Source organism: Macaca mulatta, chromosome 13, assembly GCF_049350105.2.
Source record: "Macaca mulatta isolate MMU2019108-1 chromosome 13, T2T-MMU8v2.0, whole genome shotgun sequence".
Taxonomy (NCBI): domain Eukaryota; kingdom Metazoa; phylum Chordata; class Mammalia; order Primates; family Cercopithecidae; genus Macaca; species Macaca mulatta.
Genome location: NC_133418.1, coordinates 104,716,134 through 104,732,722, shown reverse-complemented (window position 1 = coordinate 104,732,722; position 16,589 = coordinate 104,716,134). Strand labels below are relative to the sequence as shown.

General features: G+C 37.2%; 1 protein-coding gene across 14 annotated transcripts in view; it reads right to left on the bottom strand.

The window, feature by feature from the left end:
• PUM2 (pumilio RNA binding family member 2) overlaps positions 1-16,589 on the bottom strand; it is a 104,893-nt gene that overhangs the window by 66,752 nt on the left and 21,552 nt on the right. For 5 of the 14 annotated variants that reach the window (XM_015111781.3, XM_015111783.3, XM_015111787.3 and 2 more), the window contains exons 2-3: positions 15,388-15,456; positions 6,879-6,987 (exon numbers count right to left, since the gene is read on the bottom strand). In XM_015111781.3, coding sequence (XP_014967267.1) covers positions 6,879-6,987; positions 15,388-15,438 — 160 coding nt within the window. In that variant the 5' untranslated portion in view covers positions 15,439-15,456. Of the gene's footprint in view, positions 1-6,867; positions 6,988-14,334; positions 14,460-15,387; positions 15,457-16,589 lie in introns of all 14 variants that reach the window. The other 9 variants (XM_015111784.3, XM_077960094.1, XM_077960096.1 and 6 more) reach the window with 3 other exon arrangements.

Below are 16,589 nucleotides of genomic sequence, written 5' to 3'. Positions count from 1 at the left end.
AACAAATGGAAGAACATTCCATGCTCATGGCTAGGAAGAGTCAGTATTGTGAAAATGGCCCCACTACCCAAGGTAATTTATAGATTCAATGCTATCCCCATCAAGCTACCACTGACTTTCTTCATAAAATTAGATAAAACTACTTTAAATTTCATATGAAACCATAAAAGAGTCCATACAGCCAAGACAATCCTAAGCAAAAAGAACAAAGTTGGAGGCATCACGCTACCTGACTTCAAACTATACTACAAGGCTACAGTAACCAAAACAGCACGGTACTGGTACCAAAACAGATATATAGACCAATGGAACAGAACAGAGGCCTCAAAAATAACACATCTATAGCCATCTGATCTTTGACAAATCTGACAAAAACAAGAAATGGGGAAAGGATTCCCTATTTAATAAATGGTGCTAGGAAAATTGGCTAGCCATATGTAGAAAGCTGAAACTGGATCCCTTCCTTACAACTTATACAAAACTTAACTCAAGATGGATTAAAGACTTACATATAAGACCTAAAACCATAAAAACCCCAGAAGAAAACCTAGGCAATACCATTCAGGACGTAGGCATGGGCAAAGACTTCATGACTAAAACACCAAAAGCAATGGCAACAAAAGCCAAAATTGGCAAATGGGATCTAATTAAACTAACGAGCTTCTGCACAGCAAAATAAACTATCATCTGAGTGAACAGGCAGCCAACAGAATGGGGGAAAATTTTTGCAATCTATCCATTCAACAAAGGGCTAATACCCAGAATCTACAAAGAACTTAAATAAATTTGAAAGAAAAAAACACCCCATCAAAAAGTGGGTGAAAGATATAATCAGATACTTCTCAAAAGACATTTATGCAGCCAACAGATACATGAAAAAATGCTCATCACCACTGGTCATCAGAGAAATGCAAATCAAAACAACAATGAGAAACCATCTCACGCAAGTTAGAATGGCGAGCACTAAAAAGTCAGTAAACAACAGATGGTGGAGAGGATATGGAGAAATAGGAACGCTTTTACACTGTTGGTGGCAGTGTAAATGAGTTCAACCATTGTGGAAGACAGTGTGGCGATTCCTCAAGGATCTAGAACCAGAAATATCATTTGACTCAGTAATCTCATTACTGGGTATATATCCAAAGGATTACAAATCATGCTATTATAAAAACACATGCACATATATGTTTATTGCAGCAACCCAAATGTCCAGGAATAATAGGCTGGATAAAGAAAACGTGGCACACAGACACCATGGAATACTATGCAGCCATAAAAAAGGATGAGTTGATGTCCTTTGCAGGGACATGGATGAAGCTGGAAACCATCATTCTCAGCAAAATATCACAAGGACAGAAAACCCAACACTGCATGTTCTCACTCATAAGTAGGAGTTGAACAATGAGAACACATGGACCCAGGGAGGGGAACATCACACACCTGGGCCTGTTGGGGGTTGCGGGGCTGGAGGAGGGATAGCATTAGAAGAAATACCTAATGTAAATGACGAGTTGATGGGTCCAGCAAACCAACATGGCACATGTATACCTATGTAATAAACCTGTGCTTTGTGCACATGTACCCTAGAACTTAAAGTATAATAATAATAAAAAAAACATAAAAAATAAATAAAAAGCTCTCCATCTGGTTGAGACTAACTGGCTGGAGCACGTATCTTGAAAATACAGATGGAAAGAGCCATTTGGCAATAAACAGATAAAAACCTATGTTAAGAACAGTACAACCAAAAAGGTCAATAAAGGTAGACACAGTACCCAAAAGATACTACCTGAAGGATCAGTTGCTTATAAACATCATTTTAAAAAGTTAACCTTCTTTTAACAATTTGTAACGATTCATAACATAAACCTTCAGGGATAAAACCTAGAAGAGGCTGGACAGCAGGGGCTCATACCTGTTATCCCAGCACTTCGGGAAGCTGAGGAGGATCACTTGGGCAGAGGAGTTTAAGACTAGCATGGGAAACATGGTGAGTTCCCATCTCTACCAAAAGTTTAAAAATTAGCCAAGCATGGCAGCACAGGTCTGTAGTCCCAGCTACTCAGGAGCTGAGAGCTGAGGTGGGAAGATTACTTGAACCCAGGAGGTTGAGGCTGCAGTGAGCCATGTTCACACCACTGCACTCCGCTCTGGGTGACAGAGTGAGATTCTGTCTCAAAAAAAAAAAAAAAAAAAAAATGCCAGAGGCAGTCACTCACTCCTGTAATCAGTACTTTGGGAGACTGAGGCAGGTGGACTGCTTGAGCTCAGGAGTTCAAGACCAGCCTGGACAAAAAGGCGAAACCCCATCTCTACTGAGAATACAAAAATTAGCTGGACATGGTGACAGGCACTTAATAGTCCCAGCTACTAAGGAGGCTGATGAGGTGAAAGGATTGCCTGAGCCAGGGAGGTCAAGGCTTTGGTGGGCCTTGATTGTGCCACTGCACTCCAGCCTGGGTGACACAGGAGACTCTGCTCCTCACTGCAAATAAACAAATTAAAATAATAAAATAAAATAAACTTTCAATTTGGCAGAAACACTTCTCAAGTTCACAGTTATGCACTGGATAGAACAGAACTCATGACTGTAACGCTATAATCACAAATGAGTAAGTCCGGAAAAATCAGTAATACTACAGAATTTTCTATTCTTGGTTTAAAAAAAACTAAATTATCTTCTAGCTTAAAAGTTTTCCATTTATTTTAAAACAAAATTATTCATTTGATATATTTTTTTCTCCATACTTTTGGAATGAAAAGTAAAGGTAGTATTTAAGATCTGAGAGTTAATGGAATACAAATACAGTAACACATTTGAGGCAACATTCAAACAGTTTTTGCTGGAAACTTTTTTGAAAGAACCCATAAGCTACCAGCTACCTCTGGATTGTTTGTGACAGGTGTAACACTCAATATTTAAACTACTGAGGCTGAAATTTCATACTGGTAGCCAGTCATCATTTTATTAACTGTAATAATTTTGAAATGATTGCCATGTTTGTTAAACCAAATCAAAACATTTCCATTTCAGTATCTGCATCCATAAGAGATTAGTCATTATATCCTCTCTTTCAATCATTCATCCATTCATTATACAGTTGAAACATTGATTCATTCTCTTGTATGCTAAGCAATGACCTATATCTGAGGAATCCGAGAACAGTCTGTTCTCAAGAGTATAGGTTTAATAAAAGGCAATTAGAATAGAATAAAAGAGCTTCAACCAAAATATAATCCATGACACCATGAGATCTGAAAGATTGGCATTCAAGTCCAACAGAGCTTTAAGTAAAAAGTAAAATTTAAGAAAAAAAAAAAAGCAAAAATAAGAAAGATGGGCATCAATCCTTCTAAGTCTTAGAATCAATGCCACCAAAGGAAGTGTGCTTCCTTTTTTTTTTTTTTTTTGGTGGGAAGGTGCAGGGTCTTACTATATTGCCCAGCTGGTCTCAAACTCGTGGCCTCAAGCATCTGCCAGCCTTGATCTCCTAAAGTGCTGTAATTACAGATGGAAGTGATATTTCAGCTGATAATGAAGGGTTAAAAAAAGGTAACCAATGGGGAGGTGGGAGTGACAGGACATTTCAGTTACAGAAACCAGAAAGTTCAAATGCCAAGAAGTGCTGGAGAACATAATGAACTTGATAATCACAAGTAATGTGGTTCTGCTGAGAGGGAGTATGTCAAGTCTCCTGCAGTCATAGAAAGAGATTCTCTTAGAAAGACAATTCCTTGAGAACAAGAAGGTGTTATGCATATTTCTATGTGTCTGGCATTCAATAAATGTTCGCTAGGTAAACAAAATTCCATTCATTTCTAATTTTCTCATGGTTTCTAGTAAAAGACAAACACTCATCTTCAAAATGTTATGAGAGTTGGGAGAAGAGGGGCACAAAAAATTGAAATCATAAATTTCACGGTTTCCCTATCATCTATCTTCAAATAATCTCTCTTTGTCATGCTGTGCTCAGGATGCTTTGCTTTTCAACACCTCAAAAAATCTTTGGTTGGCTGGGCACAGTGGCTCATGCCTTTAATCACAGCACTTTGGGAGGCTAAGGCAGGCAGATTGTTTGAGCTCCTCAGTAGTTCGAGACCAGCCTCGGCAACATGGTGAAACCCCATCTCTACCAAAAATATAAAAATTAGCCAGCCTTATAAGCTGGTCTTAGGGAAAAAAAAGAAGATAAAAGATTTTAAAAATCTTTGGTTCTCATTCTGGTAAATAAGTTGTGCATGCAACTTTCAAATCATTTCCATCAACCAAGTTATCAAGCACACATGCTCTCAGCAAGAAATATGCCTTTTGTAGCAAAGATATATCCCAGTCCAAATTACTAAATATTTAAAATTATGAGTCTAACCTAATATAGGTTAATTCTAATTCAGAAAAATAAAGGACAAGGGACCCTTGAGGACAAGCGTCATGTCATTTATCTTTATATTCTCCAAACCTGGCATATTATGCATCACATATTAGTTGAACTCAAAGGAAATTTATAATATTTTAAGAAAATTTCTGTCTAAATTACTTGTTGCCAACATTTGCAACCTACTTTGTTGAAATCACCACATTTTCCAGACCTTAACCTTTTAGATTTTAGCTTTTTGGCAATTATTTTAACAGTAATGAAATGAAACACCATATAGAAGCATTAAATCTTCTAATATATTTTCATGATTTAGAGAATAATAAAATATCTCGTGATTAATACTGAAAAAATAATGATAATTGGGTAATTATCATGCAAAACTTGTTTTCATTATTACTTTGGTCATTCTGCAGAGCTTAAGCAAACTGTATTAACTTAAATAAAAAAAGGAAAATATTTGTAAAATACATGATCTAGCTGGACGCCTCTCAGATTTTACTACCTGGAAACATTTTAAAATATAATCAGTAAAAAGATATGCTAACTACTTTAACACAACTATGGGCCGAACAAGGTGGCTCACGCCTGAGGCAGGAGGATCACTTGAAGGCAGAAATTCCGAGACCAGCCTGGGCAACATAGTGAGACCCCATCTCTAAAAAAAAAAAAAAAAGTTTTAAAAACTAGCCAGACCTGGCCAGGCATGATGGCTCATGCCCTAATCCCAGCACTTTGGGAGGCTGAGGTGGGCAGATCACCTGAGGTAAGATTTCAAGACCAGCCTGGCCAACATGGTGAAACCCCATCTCTACTAAAAATAGGAAAATTAGCAGGGTGTGGTGGCAGGTACCTATTATCCCAGCTACTCAGGAGGCTGAGGCAGGAGAATCACTTGAACCTGGGAGGCGGAGTTTGCAGTGAGCCAAGATTGGGCCACTGCACTCCAGCCTGGGCGACAGAATGAGACTTCGTCTCAGGGAAAAAAAAATAAAGAAAAATTAGCCAGATGTGATGGTGTGAGCCTGTAGTCCTAGCTACTCGGGAGGAGGACGTGGAAGGATCTTTTTGGCCCAAAAGTTTGAGACAGCAGCGAGCTAAGATCGTGCCACTGCACACCAGCCTAGGCAACAGAGCAACACCCTCTTAAAAAGAAAAAAAAGCATTTAACTATGATCTTTAATTTGCCAACACTGTCACTCCTGCATGTTATACTCCTTATACACCAGCTAATTTTCCCTTAACAGTTTCTTAGACCTAAGCCTCTCCCCATTACTTATGAAGTCGAAATCAAAACATTTAAAGATCTGCTCCCTTTCTGGGAGCTCTATCTTACCAAGACAGTCTACTACTTCCTTCCTGGGTGTGGCAGATATCTAATAAAGCTAGGCTGACCTGCAATTAAATAAATCAGTCACGATCATCTAGCACAAATTAAGACTAAAAATTTCTATGGTTAATCTATCCTCCATTTTAAATGAAAATTCAGAATTTTATTATTTTTAAACTTTTATTCTAGATTCGGGGGGGTACATGTGCAGGTTTGTTATATAGGTAAATTCATGTCACAGGGTTTTGGTGTACAGATTATTTCATTACTCAGGTACTAAAAATAGTACCTGACAGGTATTTTTTCTGATCCTCTCCCTCCATCCTCTACTCTCAAGGAAGACGCCATGTCGGTTGTTCTCCTCTTTGTGTCCCTGTGTTCTTGTTATTTAGCTCCCATCTAATAAGTGAGAACAAGCGGTATTTGATTTTCTGTTCCTTTGTTAGTTTGCTAAAGGTAATGGTCTCCAGCCCCATCCATGTTGCTGCAAAGGACATTATCTCACAACTTTTTTTCATGGCTGCGTAGTGTTCCATGGTGCATATGTACCAGATTTTCTTTATCCAGCCTACTGTTGATGGCCATTTAGATTTTTCCATGGTTTTGCTATTATGGAATAGTGCTGCTACGAACATACACGTGTGTGTCTTATGGTAGCACAATTTATATTCCTTGGGGTATATACCCAAAAATGGGATTGCTGAATTGAATAATTTTGTTTTTACTTCTCTGAGGAATTGACACAATGCTTTCCACAATGGCTGAACTAATTTACATTCCCACTACTAGTGTATAAGTGGTCCTTTTTCACCACAACCTCACGAGCATCTTGTTTTTTAATAGCCACAGAATTTTACAATCAATTAAAAAAAAAAACCCTTAATAAAATCTTACTGTGACAAATACTTCTAAAATTACATTTCTTAGCTGCCATTAAGAAAATGTGCATAGGGCTGGGTGTGGTGGCTCACGCCTATAATCTCAGCACTTTGGGAGGCCAAGGCAGGAGAATTTCATGAGCCCAGTTATTTGAGACTAGCCTGGGCAACACAGCGAAACTCTACAAAAATGCAAAAATTTGGAGACTCTGTCTGGAAAAAAAAAAAAAAAAAAAAAAGGTGCATATGACTTATAAAATGCTAAATATATTCATAATTCATATACCAGTAACTTACGAGAAGTTCCCCATGCAGTCTCTCTCCATTCATCATCCCCAAGAAATATGCCTTTTTGTCCATCTTTTGTTGAATCATCAGGTTCCCAAAACTTTTTGGTAGGCAAAAGCTATTTGGAGGAAAAATTACAGTTATTCTAATTACAAAGAATTAACATATAAGAAGTCTCAAACATATCAATTCTATGGATACATTAGTTTTCAATGCTAACGAAAATTCAGAATGACCTATTTTCTAAGTTGTTTTGTTGATAGTAAATTAACTCCCCACTTATTTTTGTGTGCTGGTGTTAATAATTCTAGACCTTAAACAAAAATCAAAATCTACTTCTGACTTTTTTCACTTTCCATACATTTTTATTACAATGTAAATTTATTCAAAAGGCTTATTAAATTTCTTACTCAATAACAGATTTAATAATCACATCCATAGGAATGATTAAACTTTTTCCTTCACTTCCACATCTTCTGCCTAGACCACCTCCTATCATATCTTCCAGAATAGAAAATATTTTTTCATTCTTAACTCAGTTATTCAATGGAAGTGAATTTCACACCTCTTACTAGCTGCTGAGTACTGTCAATCCCATAACAAAAAGCTATGGATGGTAGAAAACATGCATAGAAAAGAAACAATCTCAAGGCCCTGTGCTCTATCCAATACAGTGACATGCATAGCACATAAAAATTGCATTGCTACAATCATTCATTGATTATTCAAAATGAACATTTTGGGCAATTCTTATTCTTTAATATTCATTCATATCTCCCTACTGTCCCTGACGCTTAGGAGGTGGCCAACTTGGATATGTTTGTTTGAAAAGAACACACTGGTTTTCTGAGAAGTGCACTTAGCATTTTAAAGCAGCATTCATAAGACACCATCACTCTCAACCCTTAATTAGGTGCCCAGTCTTTTCAGTGCTAACAATAAAACCTGTGTATACTTCTATTAAACTTATCACACTCAATTACCTGTATGTTTACCTCTTAAGGGCATGGTCTGCTCATCTTCAGAGAGCTTACAAACATATAAACTTAGAACTCGGTAATACCTGAAATAGGTCTAAGATAAGATGTGTGTGTGTGTTTGTGTGTGTGACGTAGTAAACCATCAATAAAGGCAAAACTTGAGAAAATGCACAGTGTGTAGAATAGGGTGTAAGATGAAACATGTGGCAAGGTCAAAAGTTGATGCTAGCAAAGCTAACAGATGCCGGCAGATCAGATTATGAGGACCCTTAAAGACATGCTAAGGAAGTTAGATGTTCTACTGAAGCAACAGGGAACAGAGAAGAGTTAGCAAGGGTAACACTAGGTATTACAAAAAACACAAGTTGTAAGTTTTAAGAATAACAAATAGAACAAGGAGATCAATTTTGGCAATTTATAATAAGAGGGCCAAGAGAGCAAGAACTAAAAGAGGGTACTGGGTCAGACACAGTGGCTCACACCTGTAATCTCAGCACTTTGGGAGGCCTAAGCAGGTGGATCACGAGGTCAGGAGTTCAAGACCAGCCTGGCCAAGATGGTGAAACCCTGTCTCTACTAAAAATACAAAAATTAGCCGGGAGTGTTGGCCGGCACCTGTAATCCCGGCTACTCGGGAGGCTGAGGCAGAGAAGTGCTTGAACCCGGGAGGCAGAGGCTGCGCCACTGCACTCCAGCCTGGGTGACAGAGTAAGATTCTGTCTCAAAAAACAAACAAAAAAGAGGGTACTGGCAGAGAAAGCTGAGAAAATAAAATGGATCTGACAGACACCTTGGAGTCAAAAGGATCCGAATACAAACGGTGGGGAAGGTAAGTAAAAAGAATAACCTGTTTAATAACTTAAACAGGTAAAAAGGTAAATGGCAGTGCTATTGACCAAAATAGGAAAACAACAACAAACCAGGAGAAGCCGCTTTAAAGAGAAGAGAAAATATCCAATGTGGGCATGTTCCTGAACTACAGATCTTTTGCTCAACTAAATTAAACTTAAAGTTTTAATTTTAAAATGTTAATTAAAATGTTTAATGTAAATGTTTTAATTAAAAAAAAAAAGAACTCCATTTTTTTAAAAAAGTTTTTAAATGGTAGGATGGCCCTGGGCTGTAAATGATTTGAATTTATGAAGAGCAGACATTTTAAACAAAAATCTGCTCTAATAAAGATCCCAGTAAGTAAACTATAACCTCTATTCCTTCTATTTTAAAAATCTCACCATAAAAGATTCACGTAAATATTCAACAAAACATAAACCTAATAATATGAATACTAAAGCACGATACTTCATGTATTTAAATAACTGAACATTCATAGTTAAAACCCAAGTTAATCCCTTAAAAATACTGTATAAATAAGCCATTCCAAGCAGATGAAAATAATTCCTGAAAGAATAAAGCAATGCTTTTATCCCATACTTCATGAAGAAAAATGTCTCAGTATCAAAATAAGAATAACAAATAAGTAATCTAAAATAAAGTTGTAACAACTAATAAAGCATTTATCCCAGACACAGAAGTGGCTAAAACAGACTAATCTTATGAGGTAGTAAAAGTAACAGCACCCCTTTGAGACGATTCTAAAGTCTTTTGGGATTAAAGTTCTGGGAGTTCTTTCACAGATCACTGTTTTCAAAATGCAAACTGCAGTGCGCACCTGTAGTCCCAGCTACTCAGGAGGCTGAGGCAAGAGAATCGATTGAACTTGGGAGGCTGAGGTTGCAGTGAGCTGAGATTGTGCCACTGCACTTCAGCCTGGCGACAGAGCGAGATTCCGTCTCAAAAAAAAAAAAGGCAAATTGCATACCTAGGCGGGGAGGGGGGGAAGTAGGGAGTCTGTAAACCACTTACCAAGTGTGTCTACCATGGCCAAGCACTATACTATGAGTACATTCATTTTCAAACATTTAGTAAGTTTTTACGCACAGGAAAATTTAATAGTTGAAATTAACACTCTACCAAAGGCCTTCACTGATATTCTAAAAACTATTTGCTCTGACAGTTAAGATACTGATTCAAATACTTTTAGGGGATCTACTAGCCGGTGACTAAGAACAGGTTAAATGAACTACATGTAGGGGAAGGCAACAATTCAGAATAGATCAGTCAAAGGGGGGGAAAAAAAAGGTTAAACAATGCATTGATTAGAAAAGCAATAAAAATAGGAGATTTGCCCCTGGAGAGTCTTTTACTATAGTAGAAATAGCAACCATACAACATTACAGAAAACAAAATTAAGAAACGGTTAAGATCTATATAAAATATGTTATCCAATACCACTTCATATTAGTTCCCTACTTCACAAATTCTAAAGGAAGGTCAGGCAACTCAGTGTCTCTTATCAATCTGTTCTTCTATCCTAACTCCAATGTTTGAGTGAAATACAGTGTCTTTTCCTTCAAAAGTATGTATGGCTTGCTTTCTCCATTTCCAAAGAAATCAATCAGCACCCAGGCATACTGCATCAAAAACAAAACAAAACAAAACAAAAAATCAAACTCCCACTCGGGCATTTACATAAGTACACCTATACCTCAGACTTTTTAAATTGTTATGGAAAACCCTTAAACCAACCAAATAAACATAATCCCAAGACTTAAAAGGATTTAAAATGTAAATTATGTTTTAAATTATTTATATAACTTATCATCCCAAATGGGATATTTCTGCGAAAAGAGATGCTATTAATAATTATGCCATGAGAAGATACAGATCTGAGCTGTCCTGGGCAAATCAGAATGTAAAGTCACTCTACTTATAATGGAAGCTCAAAAGAGGTAAGAACAGATCCTCAAAACTAAGTTGTAGCAGGGAGCAGAGACTCATGCCTGTAATCCCAGCATTGTGGGAGATATGAAGATAATTTGAGCCCAGGAGCTAGAGACCAGCCTGGCCAACACTGTGAGACCCTGTCTCTTTTTAAAAATAAAATAATTATAAATAAATAAATATAAAATAAATTAGCCAGGTGTGGTGGCATGTACCTCTAGTCCCAGCTACTTAGGAGGCTGAGACAGGAGGAAAGAATGAGCCTGGGAGGTTGACACTGCAGTGAGCTATAATTTAGCTGAGGCAGGCAGACTGCTTGAGCTCAGGAGTTCGAGACCAGCCTAGGCAACAACATGGCAAAACTCTGTCTCTACAAAAAATATAAAAATTAGCCAGGCGTGGTGGCGTGCACCTGTAGTCCCAGATACCGGGGAGGCGGATATGGGAGGATCACTTAAGCCCAGGAGTCAGAGGTTGCAGTAAGTTGAGACGATGCCACTACACTCCAGCTTGGGCCACAGAGCAAGATCCTATCTCCAAAACAAAAAACAAACCAAACAAACAACAACAAATGGAACATAGAGAACATAGAGAACAAAACACAAAGTAACTCCATAGAACACAAAAATGGTGCTTTTCCAAACTTTAATCTTTTCTGTTAATAAAAGATATTAACATTTTTATTTTCTCAACTCATACTACTTCCCCAAATCCTTGGTATCAACAGCAAACATTACTAAATATCGTCACTTCCAACAGGAAGTAGTACTGTAAACACTCAAAACTTCTCTGAGTTCAAACTGCTCTTCAAGTACTATTATGTGGCCTTGGACTAGTTTTAATGAACCTTTTCTGAGCTTCAGTCTCCTCATCTGTAAACTGCTTAGAATGACATCTAGGGCCAGGTGCAGTGGCTCACGCCTGTAATCCTACCACTTTGGGAGGCCAAGGCGGGCAGATCACGAGGTCAGGAGATTGAGACCACCCTGGCTAACACGATGAAACCCTGTCTCTATTAAAAATACACAAAATTAGCCAGGCGTAGAGGCACGCGCTTGTAGTCCCAGCTACTCGGGAGGCTGAGGTAGAAGAATCACTTGAACCTGGGAGGTGGAGGTTGCAGTGAGCCGAGATCACGCCACTGCACTCCAGCCTAGGCAACAGAGCGAGACTCCATCTCCAAAAAAAAAGAATGACATGTAGTACATAGCAGACACATAAATATTAGGTATCTTCACTACCAACAGTATGAATTCTTTAATGTTATCAAACATGACTTAACTTACTGACACACAACATTCAACTATTTCAAATATTATATTATTCACTATAACAATTTTGTCTATAGCTGTTTGACTTCTTTTCTCTTGAGTTGGTTTGACTACCCTAGGGGGATGATGAAAGCCCACTACTTAGAAAGAACAGTTTACTACTATAGTCACATTTTGCATAAGGAAAACTGACCAAGGTTACATACACAGCTGGCAAATGTTAACAATGGGATTTGAACCCATATCTATCTACTTAATTCTAAGGCCCTTCTCTTCATACTTAACTACCATAAAAGATAGTTCTTTTCAATCATATTTTAATTCATCATGATTTCTGAAAATTTCCAGTATTATTCTACAGACATAGACTAGCAAAAAAAAAGAAAAAAGAATCCAGTATTACATCACCACTGGGAATAAAAAAAAATAAAAAGGCTTAAAATATTATCATAATATTCTTCCTATTACAGTGGGTAAATTTTAAGATAGAATTGTTTAGAGATTATGTAGACAAACTATGATCAGCTATTTAAACACTATTTGAAATGGCTGGTTTCCATTCCAGTTATCCCTAAGAACTTAGATTAAAATAAGAGCATTTGAGAGATGTATGTGATTCATACAAAAGGTTATTTTTATTACTATTTTTAAAGTCAGTCAGTCTTACTCAAGGTCATAACACTAGTGAGAGATCTGAGAGAAAACACAAGTCTCCTTACTCGCCTACCTAGTAAGTCTTCAACTTCACCACACTACATAGAATCTTAGCACACAGGCTTTCTTTAATGCTTTCTTTATATATTAGTGTGTTGGAAACACAGGAGAAAGCACTGTTTATCATACTAAGCTATAAAGACATTCTCAAAATAAAAGACATTAATTCAGTGATTTAAAGTTAGATTCTGGATTTTTTGAAGAATATCAGACAGGGCCCTCTTTTCTGTTATTTAAAAGCAAGCAGAAACCCAGCTATATGTGCCCCCAACAACCTAGAGAAGCTAATAGTTATGAGCCTATGCAGTGTGTCTGACTTTACACTAATAAAGCAGGGTTCAATCCCCTATAGATTAGTTTTGCTCTTTTTAAGGCACATGACATAAAATGCAAATCAGTAGGTCTTTCGACAGAAACATAGTATCAGTGTAAAAACAGAGAGGGTAAGTTTAGGAATAGGTGAGTATAAATCTGCTCTTATTTCTGGATGCCTTCTGATGATGGCTCAGTAAAGACATCATGATCTATAAAACAGTAAATTTGAAATTAGTCCTATATGTAGATGCAACACTTTGTACATTAGAGATTTACAAAACTTAAGACATAGTAAGCAAAAACTATTTTTAAAGAAAGTCAAGACGAGGGCAATCTATTTTAAAAAGAGTTTTGCATTAAAAAGAAAAAAGTATTTTTAGAAAACTCAAGAGCCAGAAACTCAAGGCTGCTTTTAATTTACTCCAATGAATGAATTCTGGGATATTAAAAAAACAAAAAAACCTCACCTGTCAGGAAAGGAGGAGAAGACTGGTGAGAGAGAGACAGGCAAAGAAGGAAATCCCAGAAGGTTCCCTGCTGCCTGTGAGATGAGGAAAGATAGAAAGGCTTGTGGGAGAGAGAACCCAGAGACAGAAATCTCAGTAGGTTTTTCTTAGCTATCTCTGAGGTGACGGTATTAGTGCTTAAACTGCTAAGAAATAAAACTAATGAGAACATCTTATTTTAAAAAATATTTTTACTGGATGAAGGTTACACAGATACACTGACATGCTGCTATCCACCAGGTAGCAGGAAGTCTAAACCCTGGTCACTTTCACTCTGCATATCTGACATGTCCAATAAAAAGTCTGGATTTAAGCTTTTTTCTCTTAATGTACCATTCAACCAAGCTACTCTTTTCTAAAAACCTCAGATATCCTTCCTCCATCCCCCAAATAACTAAACTCTTTCAACCACTGTTTCTGATTATGACATTTTTTTGCTCTGCAAAGCTAACTTTAGAATTACTAAATATTTAGAGAGTGAAAAAACACCAGTTTGAAAACACATACAATATACATCTAAGAAGTGATACCGGGAGTCTAAAATTAATGTAGGGGTACGACTCTCTTGTTCTTAAAGAATTATCAGCAAGTTCAAGTTTGTCACAGACAAGAAGGTTGAAGCACTGTTCAACCCTGCTTTTAACATATGTTATTCTGCTTTTTAAAGACCAAAGAAAACTAGTGGCCAGGAAAGAATAAAAGCTCTTCTCATCTGCCTCTTATTTGCCAATAGCATAAATAATGCCTAACCAGATATTGCACTGCAGTGAAGCTATAGATTTTGTTTAACAAAAAAAATCCAATTTCTTCAATTTTTCTTAGGGCTGAGAATTTTACCTTATGCACTGGTCTAACAAGTTTATTTTGGCAATACTTAAGCTTAAGCACCTTAACTCACCCTTAAATCAGTCCTTTGAAAATGACATACTCTTTGGAAAACGCTGTTCTGAAGAAGGGGAGGGTTAGCTAGCTGCAGGGTGCCCTCTTGTGGCCCAAAGGAGAGACTTGGACTCTTTTCTGCATCTGAAGAGCACAGCATTGGATGGAGTGAGTCTCATGAAGGTCTCTATTCTACCAAGGTAAAATAATCTCCAGGAGCAAGCAGTTAATTACACATCTTAGGTCTGTTCACTGTTATCTTCTATTATCAAAGTCTATGTTAGTAGTACAGAACATGACAAAATACAGATGTCACCACAAGAGTTTCCATAATCAAAGTTCTCTAAGTATTCATTAGCTATATGAAAAACTAAGTATTTGATGCCTTAAAATATGTAATGATGAGGTTAACTTTGGTGCCCCAAAGAAAAACACAGATTAACAAGAATGATAAAATCTATTAAGAAATGCAAAGTGTCTACTATGCTAGGCATTCAAAGCTAATAATTTATAGAGGAGACAAGTGTAAAACAAACTGTAACCAGCAATATAATAAAAGACTGTATAAAGAACTAGAAGTCAGATGAAGTGCTTAATTCTATGGCAGATAGCAACTAGACAATAGATACATCACAGCTGAGTCTTGTAGAAGATTAGAAGTTTGTTAAGTAAACAGTTTTCGGTGAACAAGAGATTTTTGGAAGGGAGAATAGTAAAACAAGTATGACTAAAGTAAACACAGCATACATATATAAAACAGCAGAACAAGGCTAGATTTTTTTTTCGAGCAAAGCTAATTACAGTTCATTACCGAAATATAAGAAATTATCTCACCAAGTCAATCAAATCACCTAGACACAAATAATCACACTAAAAATTACTGCTAAAAGTTTTTTTTTTTTTTAAAGCCAAAATCACAATAGAATTGTACAATCTGAAATTTAAACCCCTCCACATAGTTTGGAAGATATGACCACTATTTCCAGGAAGGTTGATGGTTAAAAAAACAAATTAAGTTCCAATGGCTCAAAATAAAGTGAGGTGTAAGTTCTTAGTATTTGTAAACATTTACCTCTCCCATTCCCCGAGATTCTAACGCAAGAGCTTGAAAATCATGATTCATTTCATCCACAGATCAAACCTGTTGAATAACAAAAACAAAAATTAGTACAAAGAAATGTTTAAACAGACTTCTTCAACTATTTTATTATATTGCTGTTATGACTAATATTAGCATGATCTGAGAAAGGGAAGCACTGATTTCTCTATGGAGACAGGTTTTCCCACAGTTCATGACAGCAACCTACCTTAAAACCTATGGAAAAACATGAGGTCAAGGGTTCTTGAATTATTCTGTGTGCCAACAACTATGTGAAGGCAATAAAAAACAATTAAAGCCCAGAAACTGGAGAATAGTCTACCCTTTAAAGAAAGGAGTAGCACAGAGTAAGATTTTTTGTTTGGTTGTTGTTGTTTCTTTTTTTAAATGGCATTTCTGCCTGAGGGAAGGCCTGGATGTGGAAGAAGGGTCCTTAAGAACCCAGCCTTAATGGCCTGAAGAAATCAAAGGACAGAGTCTGGAGCAACCAGAGCTGCTGGAAAGTAAGAAAGGGAATCCCAGAGAGGACACACCATGTCCCGTGTATAAATTACACCGGGATTTTTAGATGACACCTGAACTGCACATATGTGAGACAGACTCCAAGGAGCTCACTTAAGGCTAAAAGAACTGAGCAGAAATTTCTACTGCTGACCACCACAAAAGTCACAGAAATTTGGAGGTTGAGTCCCAACAAAACCCAGCATTCGGCTAGGTGTGGTGGCTCATGACTATAACCCCAGCACTTTGGAAGACCAAGGTGGGTGGATAACTGGAGGTCAGGAGTTTGAGACCAGCCTGGCCAATATGGTGAAACCCCGCATCTACCAAAAACACAAAAAAATTAGCTGGGTGCAGTGGCACACGCCTGTAGTCTCAGCTACTCGGGAGGCAGAAGAATTACTTCAACCTGGAACACAGAGGTTACAGTGAGCAAAAAAAAAAAAAAAAAAAAAAAAAACCAAACACACACACACACACCCTCCATATTCTCCAAAGAAACAACAGAATCTAGAGCATCTTCAATACATTAATCATGAAGTCTGGAATACAATCTGCAATTACTAGACAGGTGAGAAAAAAGGAAAATGTGACCTAATGGAAAAAGTCAATTAATAAAGAACCACTCCAAGATGACCCAGGTTAGAATTAGCAGACAGGAATCCTAAAGCAAC